The sequence below is a fragment of the Mastacembelus armatus genome, chromosome 7 (assembly GCF_900324485.2).
Source record: "Mastacembelus armatus chromosome 7, fMasArm1.2, whole genome shotgun sequence".
NCBI classification, from domain to species: Eukaryota; Metazoa; Chordata; class Actinopteri; order Synbranchiformes; family Mastacembelidae; genus Mastacembelus; species Mastacembelus armatus.
In genome coordinates this window covers 9,588,409-9,611,111 of record NC_046639.1, presented here as the reverse complement: position 1 = coordinate 9,611,111, position 22,703 = coordinate 9,588,409, and the positions used below count along the sequence as shown (strand labels likewise).

At 40.4% G+C, this 22,703-nt stretch overlaps 2 protein-coding genes across 6 annotated transcripts; one reads left to right on the top strand and one right to left on the bottom strand.

Moving 5' to 3' along the window:
- The first annotated feature begins 937 nt into the window (after nucleotides 1-937).
- On the top strand, nucleotides 938-5,941 carry sdf4 (stromal cell derived factor 4). Of its 3 annotated transcripts, none has more exons than XM_026333564.2 (7): nucleotides 938-1,132; nucleotides 1,964-2,280; nucleotides 2,745-2,881; nucleotides 2,994-3,107; nucleotides 3,229-3,387; nucleotides 3,650-3,825; nucleotides 4,318-5,941. In XM_026333564.2, exons 2-7 carry the CDS (start codon nucleotides 1,970-1,972, stop codon nucleotides 4,492-4,494), a joined length of 1,074 nt encoding a protein of 357 aa, XP_026189349.1. In that variant the 5' UTR covers nucleotides 938-1,132; nucleotides 1,964-1,969; the 3' UTR covers nucleotides 4,495-5,941. The 3 variants fall into 3 exon arrangements, with proteins under 3 accessions (XP_026189349.1, XP_026189348.1, XP_026189351.1); XM_026333563.2 differs by having other exon boundaries at nucleotides 938-1,232; XM_026333566.2 differs by having other exon boundaries at nucleotides 938-1,246.
- Nucleotides 5,942-7,351: 1,410 nt separating this feature from the next.
- hipk1a (homeodomain interacting protein kinase 1a) lies at nucleotides 7,352-22,240 on the bottom strand. Of its 3 annotated transcripts, XM_026331600.1 has the most exons (17): nucleotides 21,908-22,240; nucleotides 20,341-21,071; nucleotides 18,656-19,029; nucleotides 18,447-18,570; nucleotides 16,998-17,117; nucleotides 16,804-16,890; nucleotides 16,389-16,570; nucleotides 16,094-16,244; nucleotides 14,004-14,208; nucleotides 13,618-13,736; nucleotides 11,812-11,949; nucleotides 10,575-10,726; nucleotides 10,286-10,438; nucleotides 9,553-9,723; nucleotides 9,272-9,465; nucleotides 8,971-9,101; nucleotides 7,352-8,751 (listed from the first exon to the last, which is right to left on the bottom strand). In XM_026331600.1, the coding sequence occupies exons 2-17, from the start codon at nucleotides 21,067-21,069 to the stop codon at nucleotides 8,332-8,334; spliced, it is 3,450 nt and encodes a 1,149-aa protein (XP_026187385.1). In that variant the 5' UTR covers nucleotides 21,070-21,071; nucleotides 21,908-22,240; the 3' UTR covers nucleotides 7,352-8,331. The 3 variants fall into 3 exon arrangements, with proteins under 3 accessions (XP_026187385.1, XP_026187386.1, XP_026187387.1); XM_026331601.1 differs by lacking the exon at nucleotides 11,812-11,949 and having other exon boundaries at nucleotides 10,575-10,723; XM_026331602.1 differs by lacking the exon at nucleotides 11,812-11,949 and having other exon boundaries at nucleotides 8,332-8,751; nucleotides 21,908-21,929.
- Nucleotides 22,241-22,703: the final 463 nt, after the last annotated feature.

The following is a 22,703-nucleotide window of genomic DNA, read 5'->3' as shown; positions in this document are numbered from 1 at the left end:
GTTATCATGTGTAACCTATTGCCAAAGAATCCTGTCTTAATTTTTTCTAACATGCTAAAACCTCAAGCAGAAAAAGAGTTAAAGTAATATTATATCAAGCTGTGTGAATTGCAGGTTTCCATTAATGAATAATGTGAACAAATTGTTGGTCTCTCATACTCTTATTAGGATAAAGAACATGTTGGCTCATGAGCACCTACCAGATTTTTTTTGTTACTTCTCACCTTATTTTTTTAGGCTTTTGCTATTTGGTCTAGATCATTTTGTTAGATTTTAAGACAGTGCCACCCCGAGGCAGGGGGCTGAAATACAAAAAAATATTACCTTTTCATGGCCCCTTACTGGTCCCATCCTATAATTTCTGTCGCTGCTGGCACTTCCTCTAAAAAATAACAGGTATCGGGGGTAAAGCAGCATCAAACTCAAAGGCATCAATTTGGATGTATTTGAATAAAACAAGAAGAAAAATAATACGGTTTATGGAATTTTGGCACAAAATAAGACAGTTTCATGCATGCTTTTCTAGTCCATCATTTGAGTGTTTTGTAGATGCCCCAGTTTGCGCCCTCATATATTTTATGATTACTTTTAGCTTCATATATCACTGGTTTGTGTATTTTCAAGCATACACAAACGTTTATCCATTACTTTTAGCAATGCAAACGATTTGTAGATCACTTACTATATAAACCATTACCTATTTTTCACCAATCACCAATTCATTTTAGCTTTTTATTACAGCTATACCAGGGAGCACGTGAGTTGTGTGAGCCAAAAGCAGAAGAGTACACTGTTACCTGTTTTTCTTTTTTTTTTTTCTTTCTTTTTTTTAATTGGGGCTACCCCACCCCTGCTTTGGAATCACTCTACATTATATAGACTCCATGGGTTTTACTTTGAAAACGTTGGCCGGAAGTAATGCGTGAGCGCGTCGCTCAGATGAGACTTTAGCGGCCAGCCACCGGATCACTTTGAGTTCAGTTTATTGCTAACGTAGCTTCGCAGTTGACCTGTTTCTGTGAGTGCTGTTGTTACGCTGAGCCGTCCCACATTTCGGAGTGGGGGTGTTGTGGGGAAGCCACGTGTACAGGAACTGGAGTTTGACAGCTTGCCCTGACTGGAAGCAGCGCAGGTCTGAGTGGCTAGGAAGTCGTTTAGCTAACATTAGCTTGGTGGCAGCTAGGCATCTCGCCTTTAACTTCTCAGCCGTTTGTGGTCATCTTCATTGACAGGTTGGTTGTTCCCTGTGAGTGTTTGCCGCTGTTATTTACACGGTTACCAACGTCGCTGTAATGTTGGTTAGCCTGCTGTTGCTAGCCGCTTAAGGTAGCATAACAACGGTGTAAAATAAGTGAAATGACGTGGCGCAGCTAAGGCAACGAGCTCGTAACTTGTTGTAGCTAATGCTGGCATATATGTACATATATGTATACACAGAAATACAGACAAAGTCAGTGTGGGTCAGCAACGTAAGTAACCGTGTTGTCGGCAAGTCAAGCGAAGACAACGCAGCACATGTCGCTTCGTTGTTATGTTCATTTTGTTTATTTTGATAAAAGTTGTCAACCAAGCAACGCTAACAGGCATCACCCAAGGTTTAACCTTTACCATTTTATATAGTTTACTAAATTAATGTTCATTTATGCTCTTTGTTTTGCTTTTGGCAGTCTCTGTTTGTGTGTTGTGATGTTTCTGGATGTTAAAGCCATATATTCATGGTTGTTTGTAACACATAAAAGTCAAGTTTGAATCAAGTTTGTAATGAGGTTCACAGAAACCGAATTTTCCAGTGGGCGTGATGCAATAGCGGAAAATCCGATGACACTTGAACGATGCATTAAAGTGTGGACTGTAGGACCCTGCTTGATGGTTTGCATTCATGTGATTTATTTTTTTTCTTAGCTAACTGGTGTTATATTATTTCACACTACTAATGCTTTGTTGTTATGTTTGTAATCCACAGTCAGCCATGGCTGCTGGGAGGAAACTGTGGTGCAGAAACGCTCTGGCTGTGCCTCTGCTTTTCTGTGTCATACTCCACTCCGTCGATGTGCATGCACGGCCAGCCAACATGTCAGCCTTCAAAGACAAGTCTCCAGCCAGCAAAGACGAGAATGAGATTCTTCCTCCAGACCACCTGAATGGGGTGAAGATGGAGATGGACGGGCACCTCAACAAGGACTTCCACCAGGAGGTTTTCCTGGGGAAAGAGATGGAGGAGTTTGATGAGGACTCAGAGCCAAGGAGAAACCGGAAGAAGCTTATTGAGATTTTCACTAAGTAAGATGTACTTTTCATTTTTTGATAGTTGCCTCTTCTAAGTGGTATTAGAAGCCTGTATAGTCTGTCAAAACACCATGGGTATTGTACCTCTAAACTAACCTATTTCCCTTATTTCACAGATTTCTTTAAATCTTAACTTTCCTTAGTTTTAGTTTTACTCATTAATTAGTCATTTCTTTGATTAATGAATTAATTCTTTGGTGTCTAAATTGCCTGAGAATGGTGAAAGATTTTGGTCAGGTTTTGATTTCAGCTCTACTCATCTGACCTAAATCGGTAACATCTGAATCTAATTGTTGGGAAAGTTTAAACTCTGGATTGGACACAAGCCAGATAGACACCACATCATATGGGTTATTACAGCTGATAGTACGTAATTAGCAGTTTAATGGAGCCATGATAGCGTTCAATGACTGGACTAAATTAGAAAGTAATTTATTTTTTAAATGACTCTTTTACAGAGTGGATTTAAACAAGGACAGGAGTGTGAGCGCCAAGGAGATGCAGCGGTGGATTATGGAGAAGACGGAGGAGCACTTTCAAGAGGCCATGAAGGAGAACAAGAACAGTTTTCGTGCTGTTGACCCAGATGGTGATGGTAAGAAAGACAGAGTGCATGCAGAAGCCAAAATCCACTTGTAATTTCACTTTCAAATCCTGTCATGCCTCTTAAGTCAAAACCATATCCTGAAGTCATGCTTTGTCTGCAGGACACGTCACATGGGATGAATACAGAGTCAAATTTCTGGCCAGCAAAGGTTTCAATGAAAAAGAAGTAGCAGAGAAAATAAAGAATAATGAAGATTTGAAACTGGATGAGGAAAGTAGGTGGATCAGTTGTGTCATTTCAAGAATGTACAAAACAATATGTTTGGGATATTGAGTTGTCTGTCTGTCTAGGTAATAGTAAAGCTGAGTAGAAGGATCTCATCTTTGTGATTGCAGCTCAGGAGGTTTTGGAAAGTCTGAAGGACCGCTGGTTTCAGGCTGACAACCCCCCAGGTGACCAGCTGCTAAATGAGCAGGAGTTCCTATCTTTCCTTCACCCTGAGCACAGCAGGGGCATGCTCAAATACATGGTCAAGGAGATTGTGCGTGACCTAGGTAACTTATGCAATATCTGCATTCTGCATTTATTTTTTTTTTTTTTGCCACTTGGAGCTAGTGGAAACAAGTAAGCACAACACTGGCATATTTTCAACTTGTAGGACAAGAGCAACATTAGCATTTATGTGGAGTGCTATGATGTAATTGTTATACTTTATATCACCATCCAGGGACGTGCTTTGCTTTGTGATGAGGCCATTCTGAACATATATTTAACGGAGTGTAAGTTGAACTCTCGTTTCTTGTGTGTTGCTCGTAGACCAGGATGGTGATAAGAAACTGACCCTGTCAGAGTTCATCTCTTTACCCGTGGGCACTGTGGAGAACCAGCAGGCTCAAGACATTGATGATGACTGGGTTCGAGAGAGGAAGAAGGAGTTTGAAGAAGTCATTGATTCAAACCATGATGGCATTGTCACTATGGAGGAACTGGAGGTACGTAATGATGTATAGGTTTATTGGTTACTTTCTGGAGTACTGTGTATCCCGTTCTCATTTTACAGATATGATTGTGCAACCAGAAAAATATTATATTTGGGGGATGCTTGAGTAACTTGGAAAGTGTAGCAATAACACATGCAAAAAATTGCTGCCCCTCAAATAATCCACAGAGTTCTGGAGGAATGCTGTGGATTATAAACCTGCCAACTAAGGCATCAAAACATCTCACTGTGATGCTTGGGCTTCAAAGAGCCACATGGTGTTGAGTTACCTGCTTTGAGCATACTTTAGAGCATCTTTATATATAAATTACAATATTTTTCAATGAAGCAGATCTTTTTTCTAACTTCTGTTAGAATTCTTCATGACAAACTATTAATACTGCATATACGTTCTTTGGTAATGGAGCTTGAAAGTTGACTTTTTTCTTTCTTTTTTTTTTGTTTTGTTTTTTTTTTTTTTTGTTTGTTTATGTCTCGGTTATAGGAGTACATGGACCCAATGAATGAGTACAATGCTTTGAATGAAGCCAAGCAGATGATTGCTGTTGCAGATGAAAATCAGAATCATAATTTGGAGCTGGACGAGATTCTCAAGTATAGTGAATATTTCACAGGAAGCAAGCTTATGGATTATGCCAGAAATGTTCATGAGGAGTTCTGAAGACAAAGCCATCCTTCCTTTCTCTGTGTGCTCAGTCAGGAGGGTGATGGTGCACTACTACTACTACTGTGCAATTCTTTGTTCAAAGCCTAGCCTCAGTGGCCTCTTTCACCACTGACTGGTTAAAACTCCCTTCTATAGCCCTGGACTGTCTGCTAGCCAGTTTGCATGGTCTGCCTTGTGTGTGTGCAATTGGAGTTTATGACTTTTAAATGTTGAGGCATTCAGCTAGTCCAATTTGTCTTATTTTGTTAGTCATTTCCTTGATTAATCAATTAATTCTTTGGCATCCAAATTGCCTGAGAATGGTGAAAGATTTTGGTCATAAATTCCTAAATCCATTATTTTCAAAACCCAAAGATACTCTGTTCAGCTTTAGAATAAGACAAAGCAACGCGGCACATTATCACACTCAAGAAGCTATGTAGTATTTGCTAAGTTTTGATTAGAAATGTCATAAGGTTTTGTGGAATGTATGTATATGAGGAATTCTTCCCTCCTGAATAGATTTCCTGGTGCAGTGGTGAGAGAGACTGCATAGCTAGGTGAGCTATTTGTGCTGCAGGATCTGTTATTTTAGCTGGGGTGTCTGTATACAGTGTAAATATTGTCAAAAAGCTAAAAAAAATAATTATAATGCTGCTGAAAATAACAAGTCCTCTAATATTTTATAGCATTCAAAAAATTGTTTATTGATGATGCACAGATAATCTACCACTTCATTCTCCAAAGTTGTTTTAGTTATGTACAGTTCCACTGGTTTGCATGATAGATCCATCCTTCTGCAGTGCTGTATTTCTAGTGCGGTATTTTGATTGGGTAAAATGAAAATAGAAATATAACTTTTAAAAATGTCATAACATAGAATGATTCTGCTTAGTGTAGACATTCATTAACAATTTTATCAGAGTAATAAGGAGGAAAATAGATTAATATATGAGAACGTGTGGTTTTCAGAGGAGACATTTTGACTGAAAGAAGGAAAAGCACAGTTGTGACCTTTGATCTAATTAGTGTCACCTGTGTGACAGGTCAAAATGTCTCATGCTACAGGCCAGTTTTATTCTACAGGATGCAGAGAAGATCACCTATTTGACTGGTACATTTGGAGCAGCTGCATCTTTCAACTTCAAAGGTTTGTACTTAATTTAGCTTTATTGCGGTCGAGGCTGGTCTTGTTATCCTTGTCAGGGTTCACAAAGGATAAAAAGTTGACTACTTCACATTTGCATTTTAAACAAATTTTGGTTAATATGTGTCCACCATGTTTTAAATGCATGAGCAAACAGTGGGGTGACATTCCTCAATTTAGTTGAAGTTTTTACTAACCTGTGGAGTGTTGGGATCCTGCTACAGTGTCTTCTGTCCTTGGTCCTGTTTGTGTTTTAAGATAAGATTTATGAGAACAGATTGTGACACAGCTTTATAAAATGTATTGCAAACATACTGGTAAACAATAAATATTTCATATCATGTGAGGTGCATATGTATTTCTTTAATGTTTAGTTAGGTGCTAGTGTGGCTGAAAAATGCTGATTAACTATCAGAACAGATTCTTAAATGTGTGGCAAAGATGAGCTGTGAGCATCTCTGGGCACAGGATCTCTTTTGTTAGACTAACTGTTCTCTGAATGGAAGAATATACCTTCATTACTATATATCTTCCACTGGTGATGAAAGTATTCAGATCTTTTACTTAACATGCCATAGCAGGGTGTGGAAATACTCTGTTGCAAGTGAAAATTCAGTGTTTAAAACTTAGTATACAAGTATAAAAACAGAAGCACCAAAATGCTCTCAGTGTCAAAGAATTATTATAAATCGATTTTGGAATCATAAACCTTTCATTTTTTTTATAATGTGTAATGCAAAATATTCCCTCATTTGTCTCATTCATCTCTATCCTAGTATGTGTAGAATTTATACACCACTGGATAGCTTATTACCTAGTAATACATCATAACGGCTTAGTTTAAAACTAATCTATTATTGAAAATGTTTTTTTAATTTGGATTTTACAAGATTGTGTAGCTGAAAAGATTCTTTAATTTTAATACAAGAGCCACAATTGTGTTTTGTGGAGATTTTATTGTGTGTGTGTGTGTGTGTGTGTGTGTGTGTGTGTGTGTGTGTGTATATATATATATATCTCGTGTGTTCTATGTAATGTAGCACTTCACAATACAGCAGGATTGTAAGGACAACCATCATTTCACCAAACCAATGATTTGTTTAGAAGCAGTAACATATTGAACATCAATTCATATTAGAAATCTCCTGTCAGATTTGATTATTCACAATTTAAATGCATTACTGTGAATTTAACAACAGTCATCTAAATGGCTTTGACTTGTACAAGATTATGACAGCCAATCAGGTTTTATGTGCACGCTTCACGTAACAGACATCACTTCACAAGACAAGAGCTTCTACATTTTCCCAATATCGTTTGTCGCACAAAATAAACGTAAGATTACTAATCCTTCTGACAGCAACATAGAAAACCAGTGCAGCTGCAGCTTACAAACCTCTCCCGAATGCTACTCCACGTCTGACATATGCAACCTTAACAATAGCGTAGTGTAAAAAACACAACTTCCCCGCTGAATACCACACCCTACTCTACACTGACGTGCTGTATCATTCAGCATACTGAATATATATATACTGAGCATACAAATTCAGTCAATGGCCTGTACTAAAGAGAATTAACATGGAAAACAGTGACACTTCATTGTACATTACAGTACATAGCTAAGGTTCTCCATTTGTTTTTGTAGTACAGTTAACACACACACATACACACAGTATTTTCATTAAAAAAAAAAAACAAAAAAAAAAACACATCCATCTAACTTACCACAATGTGCTGACATTAACATTTAAGAAGACAAAAAGAAATTGGTTTAAATAAGTAAGGCATATAAGGAAATGCAAATTTTAAACTATATCTAATAATAGTTATTCATCATATTAGTAATACTAAATAGAGAGTAGCGTAACAATTACTCTAGCTCCAGTTTTGCCTCCATACAAAACACATTAAGAATTAACTTAATATTGCAGTTTTTTAGCAGCAACACCATGTATGTTATTTTATGTTTGGTTCCCTTACTTTGGGGACTATGTGTATGAAGGGCTCATGGCCCTTCTGATATAAATGTAAATGTGCTTGAGTACAGAGCCATGACAACACTGTTTAAATTAGGAATGGGCATTTTAAAAAAGCTATCTGCTATTTATTGGAAACCATGTTACAATTAAGGTGACAATTAAGATGACACTGATATACTGCAACTCATTTTTGTTTATTTTCTCAAAGAAGTTCCATACAGAACTTTTTAGTGGCTATATGTTTTTGTTTGTATTTGGTGCTAAGGTAAAATAATATACTGACCTCATTATTACATTATTTCCAGGCGCTGTTAAAAGCATGGATAAACAGTGCCTCTTTGTTTTGTGAAGACAAATCATGGTTCCATAAAATATTCAATTTTCTTTTTTTTGAATTAAATGACTATTTGAATATTTGAAAATCACTGACCATCAAATACTTTCAGATCACATTCTTTCCAGCTGGGAACAGGCTATTATGCAACAAAGCAGGAACAAATAAAAATGGAAACAGACCATGAATAAATTATAGATTATCTCATTATTTTATCCAAAATAATGACAGAAATGTGTAAAAACAATAAATGGACATTAAAGGGAAGTAAAAAGTCCAGTTGAAAACATGTCCAGTCACAACCATTTGTAATGAGCTTGTGCTCCTCTCTAGTCTTGGTCTCAATTTGGTCTTCAGGCAGAGCTTCTGTCTCAATCACCCCTCAGTCCTTACAGGTAGGGATACTGGTTGAGTTTTCGCTGGTAGGTGGCAGTGGAGCGGTGGAAAGGTTGCCCTCCCAGCTGCTGCTGCTGCTCCTGTTGGTGGTGGTTACTGTAATGTCCTGAAGTGGACCCTCCCAGGGCTAAACTGTTGTTCTTCTGGAGAAGCGCCAGAGAGGGGTAAGTCCCACTTGCTCTGACATGGCGGGATGAGCCCCCTTGCATCTGGTCCACAGCTTGGGATACGGAGGCCAGGGCGGCAGATGCCGGGTAAGCATACAGGTTGGGGGCTGAGTTGAAGAGGGTGTTCTCGTGAAGCCGGAAGGATGAGTGAGAGGAGACAGGAGGTGGGTATGTAGGCTGACGCCTCAGGGAACTACAACTTCCTGTTTGTTCGTGGGATGATGACGACATCACAGACTGCTGCACCTGAAACAACAGGAAGTTGGGCTTTGAATACTGAGGGTCTGACCCTCTACAAACACTTGTATCTCAGTGTATATTCATGCTATGCCAGGTCGTAGGTAAAGGTGTATACAGATGACAGTGACTGTAAGTATATGTCACCCATGTGTTGGTAATGAGACAGAACAAGACTCTGTGGGTTCACCTTGGCAACAGATATCAGCTACATTGGAAAGCTGGTACCTGACTCAGGTTAAGAGGCTGAGATCTGCTGGACACTCCACGTTGATGGCGATCAGTGTTGGAATCTCCAGGCCGACTGGTCTGCTGAGTGGATCCCTTCTTGGACTTTCCAGAACCATTTGTAGCTTGATCTACCAGTGTAAAACCACACAGAATACTGTGAGCATTACCTGTAAATATAGATTATAGTTGCTGGACCTAAAATGGCATTTAAGTTTTAACCTACAGAGAAGAACACTGCTATTAGAATTAGTAGAATACTTCTATATGTGGACTTAATAGGGCTTCTGCCCTTAATAACCTGGAGCTACTGGAGCTTTGTGGGTTGTGCTCTCTCCAGACTGGGTCTTTACAGAGGGCAAGACGATGGCTAGAGACTTGGCGGGTTGTGTCGTGGTCTTGGGACTCAGGGGACTGCTGGTGGAGGAGTCAGAGTCATGGGAGTCATGTACTGTCACACAGCTGATCACATTGGTGCGCTGGCTTGTCCCAGAGCTGCAGGAAGAAACATAAGAATAGAGTCAGACTCTTCTTATTCATAATTTCACTAAAATAATTCTACTAGACCGGATCAGCTCTCACCAGACAGCAGGTAACTTCCTGTCATCATCATCCTCTGAGTCGCTGTGGATGGTGATGATACTGACAGCAGGACTAGGGGTGTCAGAGATGATGATGGGCTGAGACTGGTCACCAGCAAATGCAGGAGTGTTGTGGACCACAGTGGTGGCTGAATGCACTGATGAAACAGCTCTGGAGGGAAAAACAATGCTCTCTCACTGCATTATTCAAACACAAAATCTTTTATTTTCAGCAACAAATTGGAAAAAAATGGATGCAAAGGGAAATAGATGTGGATAAGGCTAAAGTGATACTCTAGACTTGGTGGGGACTATTTTCAAATATTGGATTAATACACAATTAGTACTTTAGTATTTTAAGTATTTTTGGCAGCAGGACGGTGTATATGGCTCAACTGAAAAAAAAACCTCTGTACCCATGTCCAAAGTAATAAAGGAAAGTGACCCAGTGCAACAGTGTGACTTACTGATGTGTGAAACATCAGGCTTTGGATACACTGATAAGATCTGTTAGTAAGACCACCTTGGTGTGGGTGTTTTCATGGGATTTATTGTAGCACATCATGTTCCCTTATTGTCCTACTGGGATGGGCATTTATCACAATTTCATGGATTCAAAAAAAAAAAAATCAGTAGTTTAATCCTGTTGCAGGCCTAATGATACTGGACAGAATATCATCACTACAGCTCTTGTAGTATTTAGATGGTGTGAGTGTATCAGACCGACAGGATACCTGGCTCTGCTCTCAGTATGTCGCGCCTTTGGCCTCTTGCCCTGTTGGGATCTTGAGTGAGCAGCCCCTGAGTTGTGGCTTTGGGAAGCACCATGACGCCCAACACCAGAGTCCTGCTGGCTGACACCTTCAAACTGGCTACCATGACGACCCCTAAGGAAAGAATTTGACTTGTTTAATTTAAACTGCATGACCACAATTGCTAATTAGGCCATTATGCTTTGATACCAGAATGACCTGGAACTTCAAATGCAGCCTTTAAGACTGAGTCCTATTTGACCACGCTCACCTCCAGCCAGAAGCTTGCTGACTGTCAGAGATAGGGGCTCCCATGGGTGAGTCCGGCACTACTGCCTGCCCATGATTATGGATGGCCATCCCTGGCATATTCTGCCATGTAGAAGGTATGAGGATCTGCTGTGTGCCTGCTGGCCAGCCCTGCTGTTTGCATACACATGTTAAAAATTTGCTTACAAGAAAAACTACAGTAGAAAACACTGTAAGTGAGGGAATAAAGTGCATCATACTGAGAGGAAAAGACATGCGGTCTGTAGACAAACACAAAGGTTCCCCTCTTTGTCATACATCAAGACATACAGCAGATGTCACATTAAAACTGGCAAGGTGAACAAAACTCAAGATGAGATCACCATCTCCAGATTTACTCCTATGCAGGAGAGCTGCTTTTGTTACTGCTGAGGTGGAAATGTGCTAAAAGTGACTGAAATACTGAACAAAGGTCACAGCAATACAGAAAAACACATTTCATTCAGGGTTTGATGCCAAGCATGCATGCCATACAGTCCTGTGCTATGAAGAACAGAGTCCCAGCAGAAAGACAGCCACCCTGAAATTGAAAGGAATGTGTTAGTGTGAGATAAGGATAAGAATGCTGGTCTCGCTGCTGCAGTTACAACACCTGGCTTTTATTATACAGCATTTTCAACAGAATAATTTTTTTCAGAAGCTCTAAACCTTTAAAAATGTCTGCCATACACTGCATTGCCTTTTTTAAATCTGCGACTAGGAGGTGCCATGGTGGATCCCACAGTGGCTTACATGTGAGAATCTCAAGGCATTTTTGAATGGATTATTGAACTGTTACCATAATTTTGTGAAGATACATTTGCCCCTGACTTCAACTGAAGATATTTTACTGGTAGTTTGTCTCAAAAGGTTAATGCTGAGATATAGTGCCTTTTCAGAATTAACAATAACCCTGACCTTAAGAACACAGAAGTGTATCAGCCAAATGAACTGAATATATAAAATGAAATAATCTGTTGAGGGATTTTGGTGATACTGTCTATCAGATACTGTCTACACCTCTGTGACAACTACTTCTAGATTTTTTTTAAACAACAGGGAGTAACAGGAATACCGGAAGCTTCAAGCTAAAGCACAAACCGGACAGGTGAGTAGCACAAGCATCCCATGCTCTGCTGCATACCACTGACATACGTGTGCTAGAGGAAGAAAGAGAATATTCCATCCAAAGGTTAAGAGTTGTGATGATGGTGTTTTACCAGCAGGGAGGCATTCTGATCCAGAAAGCTGCAGAGGTTTCCACCCCTACGATCAACTGGCAGCAGGACTGAACCTAAATGGGACATTCCTGCCATTGAGGCATTAAGGCTGCTTACCAGCAGGGGGTCTGAGGAGTCCTAGGAGGAAGTATGGGGACATCAAAACAGACTCCTGAAGAAGACTATTTACTCTGAATAAACAGTTTTGATTTAGTGACAATATCAGAACAAGAAAACTTGCTCATTGTACTTTTGTGCATCTGGAGAAATGGTGTTTTGGGCATGCATACATGATACATTTATTTGGTCAATAAACCAATACACCAAAACGCAGATATAGAGTTTGGTCATGGTCAGGTTCAGATAGACACTTCCACTTGGGATCTAGTTCCTGGTTGATCAAGCTCCTGGTTGTCTGAAATCACTCTCTCATTCACTCATTTACTATCCCCTACATAATGTGCACTAAATTTTCCACTCAATAGTGACCAGTAAATTGAGATTATAGACACTTATTGCTCATCACAATTTTGTGTCATCACTGGTCCCCAGAGTTGCTCAATAGTAATTCTCTCACCAATAAAACACAGAGCATTGGATTGTGGGATTGTTAGCTTGTTAGCAGAAAGCAGTGTACGTGCCACAGACAGTACTTTTTTACATTCCATCCTGGAAATCTTGAGTGCACTTTAGAGTGGATAGAGACACACTATAATGAAATTATTTCAGCATTAGCCATAAAATGACTTTTTTAGTGCTATTAATGAAGCCTGCTGGTCCCATAGCAGATTGAACTTGCCTGCATGTGCACAGAAGAGCCACAAAAAAGGCCTGTATGTAATCTAGCCTTACTGTCATTTTGTGCCAACCACACAATTTCTTCTTTACCCACCCACTGAATCAGAATGAAAGCATTCTGCTAAACCTGGGGTGGCTTTTACTGTGAAGTAGCCACAGGAAACACAATGCATACAGTGACTCACTGAGATTAGTGATGAGAGTTATTGATAAATAAAAATACATTCATAAAACAGCAGTGACAGCAGATCAGTTTTCAGATCAGTTTTCCCTTTTAGTAAAAGAATAATAATTGGCTGTTAGATAAGGGGACCACATGATGGCTGAGTGGTTAGCACTGTTGCCTCACAGCAAGAAGGTTGTGGGTTTGCAACCTGGCCCTTCTGTATGGAGTTTGCATGTTCTCCCCATGGTTGCGTGGGTTTCCTCCGGTTTCCTCCAGTTGATTGGTGACTCTAAATTGCCCATAGGAGTGAGTGTATGTGGTTGTTCGTCTTTGTGTGTCTATATGTGGCCCTGTGATGGACTGGTGACCTGTCCAGGGTGTAACCCTGCCCTCCACCCGAAAGAGAGCTGTGATAGGCTCCAGCAGATCCCTGTGACACTGCTTAAGGAATAAGGAATGCAGGAATAAAATGGATGGATGGATGTTAGATGAGGAGCAGGTGGGTGACATGCTGCACCTCTGTCAGCAGGAACTCAGTGTGGTTGCACTGTTTTGTTTTGTCTTTTTTATTAAAACAATTTGAGTTTGTTTGGTTTGTGTGTAAACAGACACACTAGGTGCTCTTCTGTTGTACTTGCTCAATGAACACATGTTGTTAACCAACACACCAACTGTTGGTAATCATTGGTGTCACCAAATCAGGCAGGGCTGAAATCTTAAATATTACAACTTTAGATAGGCTGGAAATAAGTGTTTCACTGTCTCCCCAGCATCAGTTATTATGATTCTGATTATGATCAAAGCCCAAAGCCCAAACCCAGCAGTCATGCAGTGGATCCTACCTGTGCCAGCATGCCAGGCTGGATGTGAAGAGACTGGGATGACTGGTTCTGAGGAACTAAGGGTAGTGAGTTGTCCATTCTCACTGGATAACCAGAGGGCTTACTGGACGTCTGAAGACCTAAAGAAGATGAAGACAGATTATCTTAAGTTAAAGACACTACAAAAGAGAAACAATGTGTATGTTGCATAAGAAATGTATGGACTCTGAAGAGTGCAGCACAAATGCAAAACATCAAAATATATTTTATTCTCCAGTTTCTTGTGATTGTGGTGAAAATGTAAAAAATAATGAAAATGTTTTTCATTTGTCAAATTATTCTAACTTTTACATTTTCATATTAAGCTAAAAGTGTAAATTAAGATTTTCACTATCTTTCATTCTCACCTTGTATGGTGGGGGGGCAAACTATAAGTGTCTGCTGGAAGGGTTCAGTCTGGGCGCACAGCTGGGTGGGTCTGGTCTGCAGGGGCACACTCTGCTGGGCCAGGCCAGGGATGTTTATAGTGGCCTGCTGGTAGAGGCCAGGCTGGTAGTTTAGCAACGGCACGTTACTGCTGAGGGACAGGGACTGGCCTCCTGTAGAGGCCATCTGTAAGACACAGTATGCAAAAAGCATGCTCATTTACAGACGGAAACATTACCAGAATGCGAAATATGGTCAACAACATCTTTCTGAGGGTCATAGTAACCCTAATGTAGCCTGCTTGTAAAAATAGTAGGTAAGAGTGATAAAGATAAAAAATATCATCAGATAGAAGTCTCATTTTCTGTGTACTCCTGCATTGTTAATGGTGTTATGTTATGGTATATTGGTTTCTACAGTGTTTCCACTAATTCCACATGTCATTTGATTTTATGCAATTAGGCTAGTTATTATGAGCAAATACTAAATAAGCATCTGGTATGCAGTACTTGTCACATCCTCTTTACTGTGCCCAAAAAAAAAAAAAGAACAGGTCACCTGTAATACTCTAGTAAGTAACATTATAGTGTAATATGGTGTAATATCAGTCTTTCTACTTTTATTAAAGTTTTATATCTGAGAATATGCTTGTCTAAAGATAAATAAAACTCTAGTATGGAAACAGATGATCCACTTTACATGACAGCCAAATTAAGAATTGCTTAATGCATAGACATGTTTAAATTTGCCTTTTTGATTGTTGCACATTTAAACAGTTCGAGCATAACAGAAAACATACATTCATTGGCCACTTTAACTTAAGTACTCCTGTAAAGACTATGGCAACGCAATATAACAGTCCAGCCAGGAACTCAGCTAAAAACACATTTGAATACAATGCTCCAACACCAACTAATACCTCAGTAACAGACATACTACTGAAGACTAGAGGTCGACCAATCGTTTTTTAACACATTTTAATTAATCGGCATCGGCCCATTTCGCTGCACATTAGGCCGATTTATAGGCAGGCACATCTGCGACCAGCTAAGCTGTTGTTCCCATCTGCTGAAAATCGTTCAAAAACGGTAAGAAAGTACCTATCATTCGTTTTTAATTTAGCCTTATACATTTCATTGGTTAAATATGAAAATACTTTTGGAGAGCGATTGTAAGTAACTTTTTGGATCTGTTTTGTTAGTGAGCTGTAGTTTAGGCTATAGGCACGGGTACCACGTACACAAGCCCAGCGGCTAAATTGTTACAGTAGCATGCGTTGTATGGATAAACTCATATGTTCTGTTTCTGTACCGGAGAGTTTCTCTCCCTCTGCGTGAGAGACGGATGCGTAATTACATTGTAGCATATTAGAATTGATGCTGGCCATGCTTATCATGTGTGCAACAAATCTGAATGTAGAGACGTGTGCAATTCAGATGAATATTCTTGCTAAAACATGCAGGATAACTTTCCTCAATAAATGTGTCTGTGCGTCCGACACACACAGGAAAGAGATGAAGGGGGAAAATTAAAATCGGCCAAAAGAATCAGCATCATATATCGGCCGTCAGCTGATAGGCTCCTGATTTCTAAATATCGGCATCGGCCAGAGAAAACCCATATCGGTAGACCTCCACTGAAGACTGAACATTATAAATTTTTGCCCGGTTCTGCTGGAGGTTTTTTCTTCCGTTAAAGGGAGTTTTTCCTCTCCACTGTCGCCAAGTGCTTGCTCATAAGGGAATTGCTGGGTTTTTAGTTTTAGTTTTTGTAAAGTGCCTTGAGATGATTTGTATTGTGATTTGGCGCTATACAAATAAAATTGAATTGAATTGAATTGAATTGAATACATTTTCTAAGATTGCCTTAAAATATATACGTGTACCTATGGACATAAAGATTCTAAGGAGTGTATCTATACAATTAAATCAATGAATACATTAATTAAATTAATAACATAACATGCAATTATTAGTGCAGACTGAGTCAGGTGCCATTAACTGATCCTCTGCAAACTGAATGCTAAGTTGATCGAAATGGCCCTGAAGCAGATCAGCAATAATATTCTCACCTGATTGTGCTGGTTTAGTTGGCTACTGAAGGTTACAGTGAGGTTGGTGGCTGCACTTGGGGTATTGTTGCTGGCAAACATGTTTTTTCCATTCTCAAAAGCACTGCATCTGCGTTTGCAGATGTCCATATTTTGGAAGCACGACTTCACACTGTAAAATAATTAAAAAAAAAAAAATCCAGTCCTGATCCACAGTCACTACAATTATGATTTAAATAAAAACTCAAACCCTCTGCTGATAATTTAATACAATGCTCTACAGCTGAGCATCAGCACAGTTCTGCACTTGTCTTACTGTGAGCTGTGAGGAAAGTGCAGCAGGTGTGTCATGGTGACAAAGGGATGATTTAGTGTCTTCATGGGAGTGATCCGTTTGTCTGCATCTAGTGTAAGCATCTTCTTCAGCAGGTCTATAAACTCCCGTCTGTCAGCCTTCTCTGCCAAGATGTCTGTTCCCTCGAGGTTTGTCATGTTCACCTGAAGATAGGACATAGCTGTTTGTCAAACTGAATCACTGGTGTACCTAATGGCATCACATAAAAATTCTATTAACATTAAAAGTGCTGTGCATACACAGGAGCAGAGTGACACAGCCGCTGAATAATGAAAGTTCCTAGAGGGGGGGACAATTTAAAAAATACGATATTGTATGATATGATAATACTGTTAGCTGCAGGAGATGATCTGGAATGAAAATGTTACCTCCTCACCTGCATCATATCATCCAAACAGTTGAAGATGTATTTTCTTGCCTCCTTTGACTTAATCCCCATCTCTGCTTCATGCTCTGCAGGTGTCTGCAGAAAAATAACAAGAGCAAGACCTCAGAATTTATAATGTATATGTATAGCTGATATTTTTAGGTGTTTGATCTCTTACTGTACCAGTCTCCACAGTTACTTACTTTGAGTCTCCACAGGGGGTAGCTTGAGTCGGGGCCTCTGTTGAAAAAGCGGCTGGTTTTGGTTCCTGCACTCAGCAGGTACTCTGCTGGAAGGCCTTGGGTCTGGGAAATGTAACGAATCTGAGAGACAAACAAAAAAATGAAAGATGTCAGTTGCTGTACAAGACAAATGCAAAGCTTGTGACCTACATTTGTTTGTACAAGTAGTTTAAAACTCTTAATATAACTGGAGGCCTGGTTGTGTCAGCCTCTGAGTGGAGCTTTGTTGGTTTAAACATTAGACTATTCAAATATGCAAAACTGAGATGCACACAATCTGATAGGTCATTATTTTAATTAAGCTGACATACAGCCAAACATGTTGAAAGATTTTCACATTTGCAATATATGAGAAATAACCTGACAAAATAAAAAACACTTTCCTGTCATGACTGATGCCCTGACAAAACTGCTGTGCCTCATCTGCCAACAGCAGTGTTCGTCCTTTCCTTACGCATTGTCCTCATTCACAAGTAAAGTACTAAAGCCCCTTAATGGTTGTACATTTAGGAAATTTGCCTATTCTCTTTCTTGCCAATATGCAGATGAAAAAAATTTAAATTAAATGGTTATCTTAGCTTAGCAGTGAGGCTGGAAGGAAACAGCAAGCCTGGCTCTATCCAAAGGTAAAAATATATCTGAATGATACACATAAGATCTTATTTACCTCTGTGTTCCTCTCACAGTCCAAAGACATGCAGTTTGGGCTTAGACTATTTAGTAGGGGTGTGAATATGAGTGTTGGTCTGTCTCTGGTCATCTGATCTATCCAGGGTGTAGTCTGCCTTTCATCCAATGTCAGCTGGGATAGGCTCCAGCTCACTGTGACCCTTTATAGCGAATGGGTGGATGGATGTTGTTTGTTTAGTCTGTACTCTGTACACAACCAGGACACTGTGGTCACTCAGTCTAGGCTTGGTTCTGGCTCTTCAATGATGCAGTGAGAGTACTGAAGTCCAGACTGCAGAGTCACTACCCACATTCTCCAGCATTTAGCCCTTGCTAGCACTTACTTTTGCATTATATCTTGTTTTGAATGTGCTTAAATGTAAATCACTTTGGATAATGTGTCTGTCAATATAGTGACATGTCTATTGTTGCTCTGTCATTTTTACACTTCAATATATTTATCCTTTGTTTTTCTTCCAGTCTTTATGCTAAGCTAAGCTAATGAGTACTGGCCGTAGCACCATATTTAATATGCAAAGGTGATTGTTGTATCTATTTTCTCATGTAACTCAACAAGTAGATCAAGTGAATTCCCCAAATGTTGAACAAGTCCTTGAAACACAATGTGAAATATTTCTAAAAACATGAGTACAGTATTATAACTAACTTCAATTTCCCTTTAAGTCAGAATATTAAAGTCAGTTGACAGAATACTGATAATATAAAATTGCTGCAGCCAACCTGATCATACTCTGAGGCACCAGGATATAGGGGCCATCCCAAAAACAGCTCTGCAATGACACACCCCAAAGACCACATGTCGATCGCTTCACAAAAAGGAAGGCCCAGAATGATCTCTGGAGCTCTGCAAGCATGTCAAACATAGCAAATGAACACAGCTGGTAATTTACAGACACAGTAGTCACAAATCCTTTAGCGTACATACTCACCTGTAGTATCGTGACTGCAGGTAGGTGGAGCAGACTGCCTTGGACACATGGCTGGCGGAGCCAAAATCAATGACTTTCACTCTATATGGCTGTCTCAGAGGGTCTACCAGCATAATGTTTTCAGGCTTCAGGTCGGCGTGGATCAGCCCCAGGCTTTTCAGTTTCATCAGTGCTGTGGCAACCTGCTGTAGAATCGGTCGGATACACTTGAGCAGCAGAGGGCTGAACTTGCTGTGCTTCAGGAAGTCGTAAAGGTTCTGCTCCAGCATTTCAAACACAAGGCACGTGTGGTTCTTGTGCTGGAAACACTCGTACGAGCGGACAAAGTTAAACTCATCAGCGTTCTCAGTGCTCAGCCTGCTGAGGATGCTCACCTACAAGGGAACGTATATATATATATATGTTTAGTAATGTAAAAACATCAGCTTACTCTTAGCAGATTCACGTATCTAAATCCAACGTGGTCAAAGAAATGCCATTTGTTTGTATGTGAGTTTTTTTATTACAGAGTAGAAAATTAAGATTTTTGCTTTTATGTCCATGTGTTTAGCTACTTAAAGTATCACATAGATCTACAGATAGATGTATATATATAACGTATGGATGTAAAGATCAGAGTGTTAGTGCAGCAGGGATATAATCATTATGATTATGAGTCTTTATAAAAGTCTTTATCAAAACAAAACTCAAAACCAAGGCCTGCAGCTCTGGTCCATTCAATGCCTGTCCAGACATTTCACTCAAATGTAGCTAATAAATACCTGTTGGTAGTTCAACACAGGAGAGCTGTTATCAGTCTCCTACTGTTATTCTTTTGGGACAATCATGTTCTAAGTGTTTCGAACGACAGTTATTGTAATGTTTTGGGGGATGCAAGACGAAAGTATAAAATTGCATTTCATTCACTGAATTACACTGTGACCTACAATTTGAGGTCGACCGATCGATCGGCCGAGCCGATTAATCGGCCATTTTTTTGCACATTTTAATTAATCTGCATCGGCAGTGATAGCTTATCTGCACATTAGGCCGATTTATAGTCAGGCACATCTGCGACCAGCTAAGTGTTGTTGTGGAACACGTGAAGACCCCTCTTGCGACAAGCAGGCTGTCACCACCAGTGTTCACTGAGCTGATGTTCTTGTCTGCTGAAAAGCGTCCAAAAAACGGTAAGAAAGTACTTATCTTTCGTTTTTAATTTAGCCTTATACAATTCGTTGGTTAAATATGAAGCTACTTTTGGAGAGTGATTGCGAGTAACTTTTTGGGTCTGTATTGTTAGCGAGCTGTAGTTAGGCTGTAGGCACGGGTACCACGTTTTGAACGTGTAATTACATTGTAGCGTATTAGAATTGATGCTTACTATTCTTATCATGTGTGCAACAAATCTGAAAGTAGAAACGCATGCAGTTCAGATGAATATTCTTGCTAAAACACGCAGGATAACTTTCCTCATTAAATGTGTCTGTGCGTCCGACACACACAGGAAAGAGATGAAGGGGGAAAATTAAAATCGGCCAAACAAATCGGCCAAAAGAATCGGCATCATATATCGGCCATCAGCTGCCGTGATTTCTAAATATTGGCATCAGCATCGGCATCGACCAGAGAAAACTCATATCGGTCGTCCTCTGTCTACAATATATTCAACTCGGTGTTTTTCTTCTTTACAACAACATACTCACTTCTATTTGACCTTGCCGAGCGTAGGAAGGATGGTTCTTCAAGATTTTAATCGCCACTATCTCATTTGTTCCCCGCTTCCAGCATTTTGCCACCTGGCCAAAGGTACCGCGCCCAAGGAACTCCAGCACCTCGTAGCTGTTGGACATCGAGCACAGAATCTCATGCTGGACCAGCTGGTAGTCACCTTCACTGTGGGAGTTGCTGCTCTTGGTGGTAGAAGTGGAATGTGCTATGGACTGAGCTGTGGTGGTCCCCCCTCCACCACCAGTGCAGTTTGAAACTACGGGGGCCGAGAGCTCCTCCAGTATCTGGACACTGTCGCTGCTGTCCACCTCCTCACTCTTGCGCTTCAAGCTGTACTGCTTGTGGTAGAGGTTGCAAGGCTGCGAGGAGGACTCTGCATCCTTGACACGTCGGCTGGAAGAAGAGGAAGATGAGGAGGAGGAGGGAGGTCCATGAAGGCTACCTGTGCTGTCTGCTGCCCGCACCACTGTCTGCTCCCGGGAGCCTGCAGTGAGTGTGGGCGCCTGGTTGGAGCTGTACACTGGGCTGAAGTTGGAGCCAGAAGTGGAGGGTGCAGCGCCCTGAGCGGGGCTCTGCTGGTAGTAACTATTCCCCAGCTGGTTAGACACATCCCAGGCAGGGTTCTCCACTTTGAGCCTCTTTGAACGAGAATAGGCACTGGAGGACACAGAGGGAGAGGAGAACACCTGGAGCTGTGACGCCATCTCTGTGGAGCAGAAGAAACATCAGTAGCAACCTTACAACAGGACATCCAACAACAAACTGAAACAGGCAGAAGTAAGATTTTTACAATGCTTACAAGATATGAAATGGATCTTGACCTGGAACATATTACACATCGAGTATTCTAATTCCTAATTCTTAAAACTACTGCTAGACCAATAAACCAAACCAACACAACAGAAAATATTAGATTATTGCAGATACACTCATATGCATATATATGTTTTGGACAGTATGCAATAAGAAACTGTAATTGGCTGAATAAAGTTCCTTTTGGGCAAGATAATAAAGACTTTCAGTAAGTGATATATTAGAAATATTACAGGATAAGGCTGGTAATATTCTCCATTGTTGTTATAGTCAAAAAATCTCATGACAGGACCCAAACCAATAATGTGCCATTCCACCTGTCTGTGTTTTCCTACTTTTCTGTGTGTGGCCCCATGCCCTGTGTGCAGACTGTGTGCATTTTTCAGCAACGCCCAGGGTGTTTTAATACTTCATTCACCTTAAAAAGTAGGACCTAAAAATATCACATCCCCGACATTTAGAGATAGATGGTGTAGACTGGAGAGACAGGGTATGAAACACTGCAGTCTGAAAAGTAACTAAACTAAAATAAATGCAGTACACTGACATGCAGAATAAATTAAAACATAAAAACACAGACATCACTGTTTAATGATACATGTGGGCCCTCCAGGTGCCCTGGTTATCACGGGGCTCCTCTCTGTGCTCCACCTGGTCAAGGATATGGGCTTATTTTGGCCCTTGCCCCTTCAGGTGTGTGAGATAATCACTGTCTGACAGTACCAATACCTGTATTTGATGTCTGAGCACACTGTCGCCGACCTCACTAAGGCCTCCTCATGATGACGCCGGGCTCTGTGCGGTGCTGCAGCTGGTCAGCTGAGCTGCTGGCTGCAGCTGGAGGATGAGGGCTACCTAAGCTAACAGCTAGCTGGCTACAGGCGTCCCAGGCATACCTGACCCGAGACCGCAGTCACACAGCGCGTCAGGCGAGCGAAATGTGCATAATGTTCCCGGAAAGCCACTGTCATATATTATCATAATGAACACCGTCGGCAGCACCGACAGACCTCCATCCTTAAGGGCTGCCTGGCTGTAGTAACGTAACACTTCGGTCCGCCGTGCCGACGTCATTGAGAGACGTGACAGACGGCACCGGCGCCGATGGTTGGCTAGAGCACAGAGTCGAAGATCGTCTATGTAGCGATTTGTTTAACTCCATACTTAAAAAAACACTGGCTTCATCACTGGATATTTAAATCAAGTATTAGGTATTGTTTTACAAAAGTATGAAGTCTTAATAGCACATTATAGCTACTTAAAGTATCAAAGTAAAATGTACTTTGTACTTGCTGTATTATAGCCTGTATTGTATAGGTATTATGCAATCATGCAGTTAGGTGTAAATAATATTGTAGTTGATGTCAAGGCCAACTACAATAGTATTTACACCTAACACCTGCTATAGGTTACACATATATTACTCCTATCACTGAACTACTATACTTTACTAACATTTGAAATCATTTCATTATGTTGAGGTTACACTGTATTCACATCAAATAAATGCTATATGAATATTCCA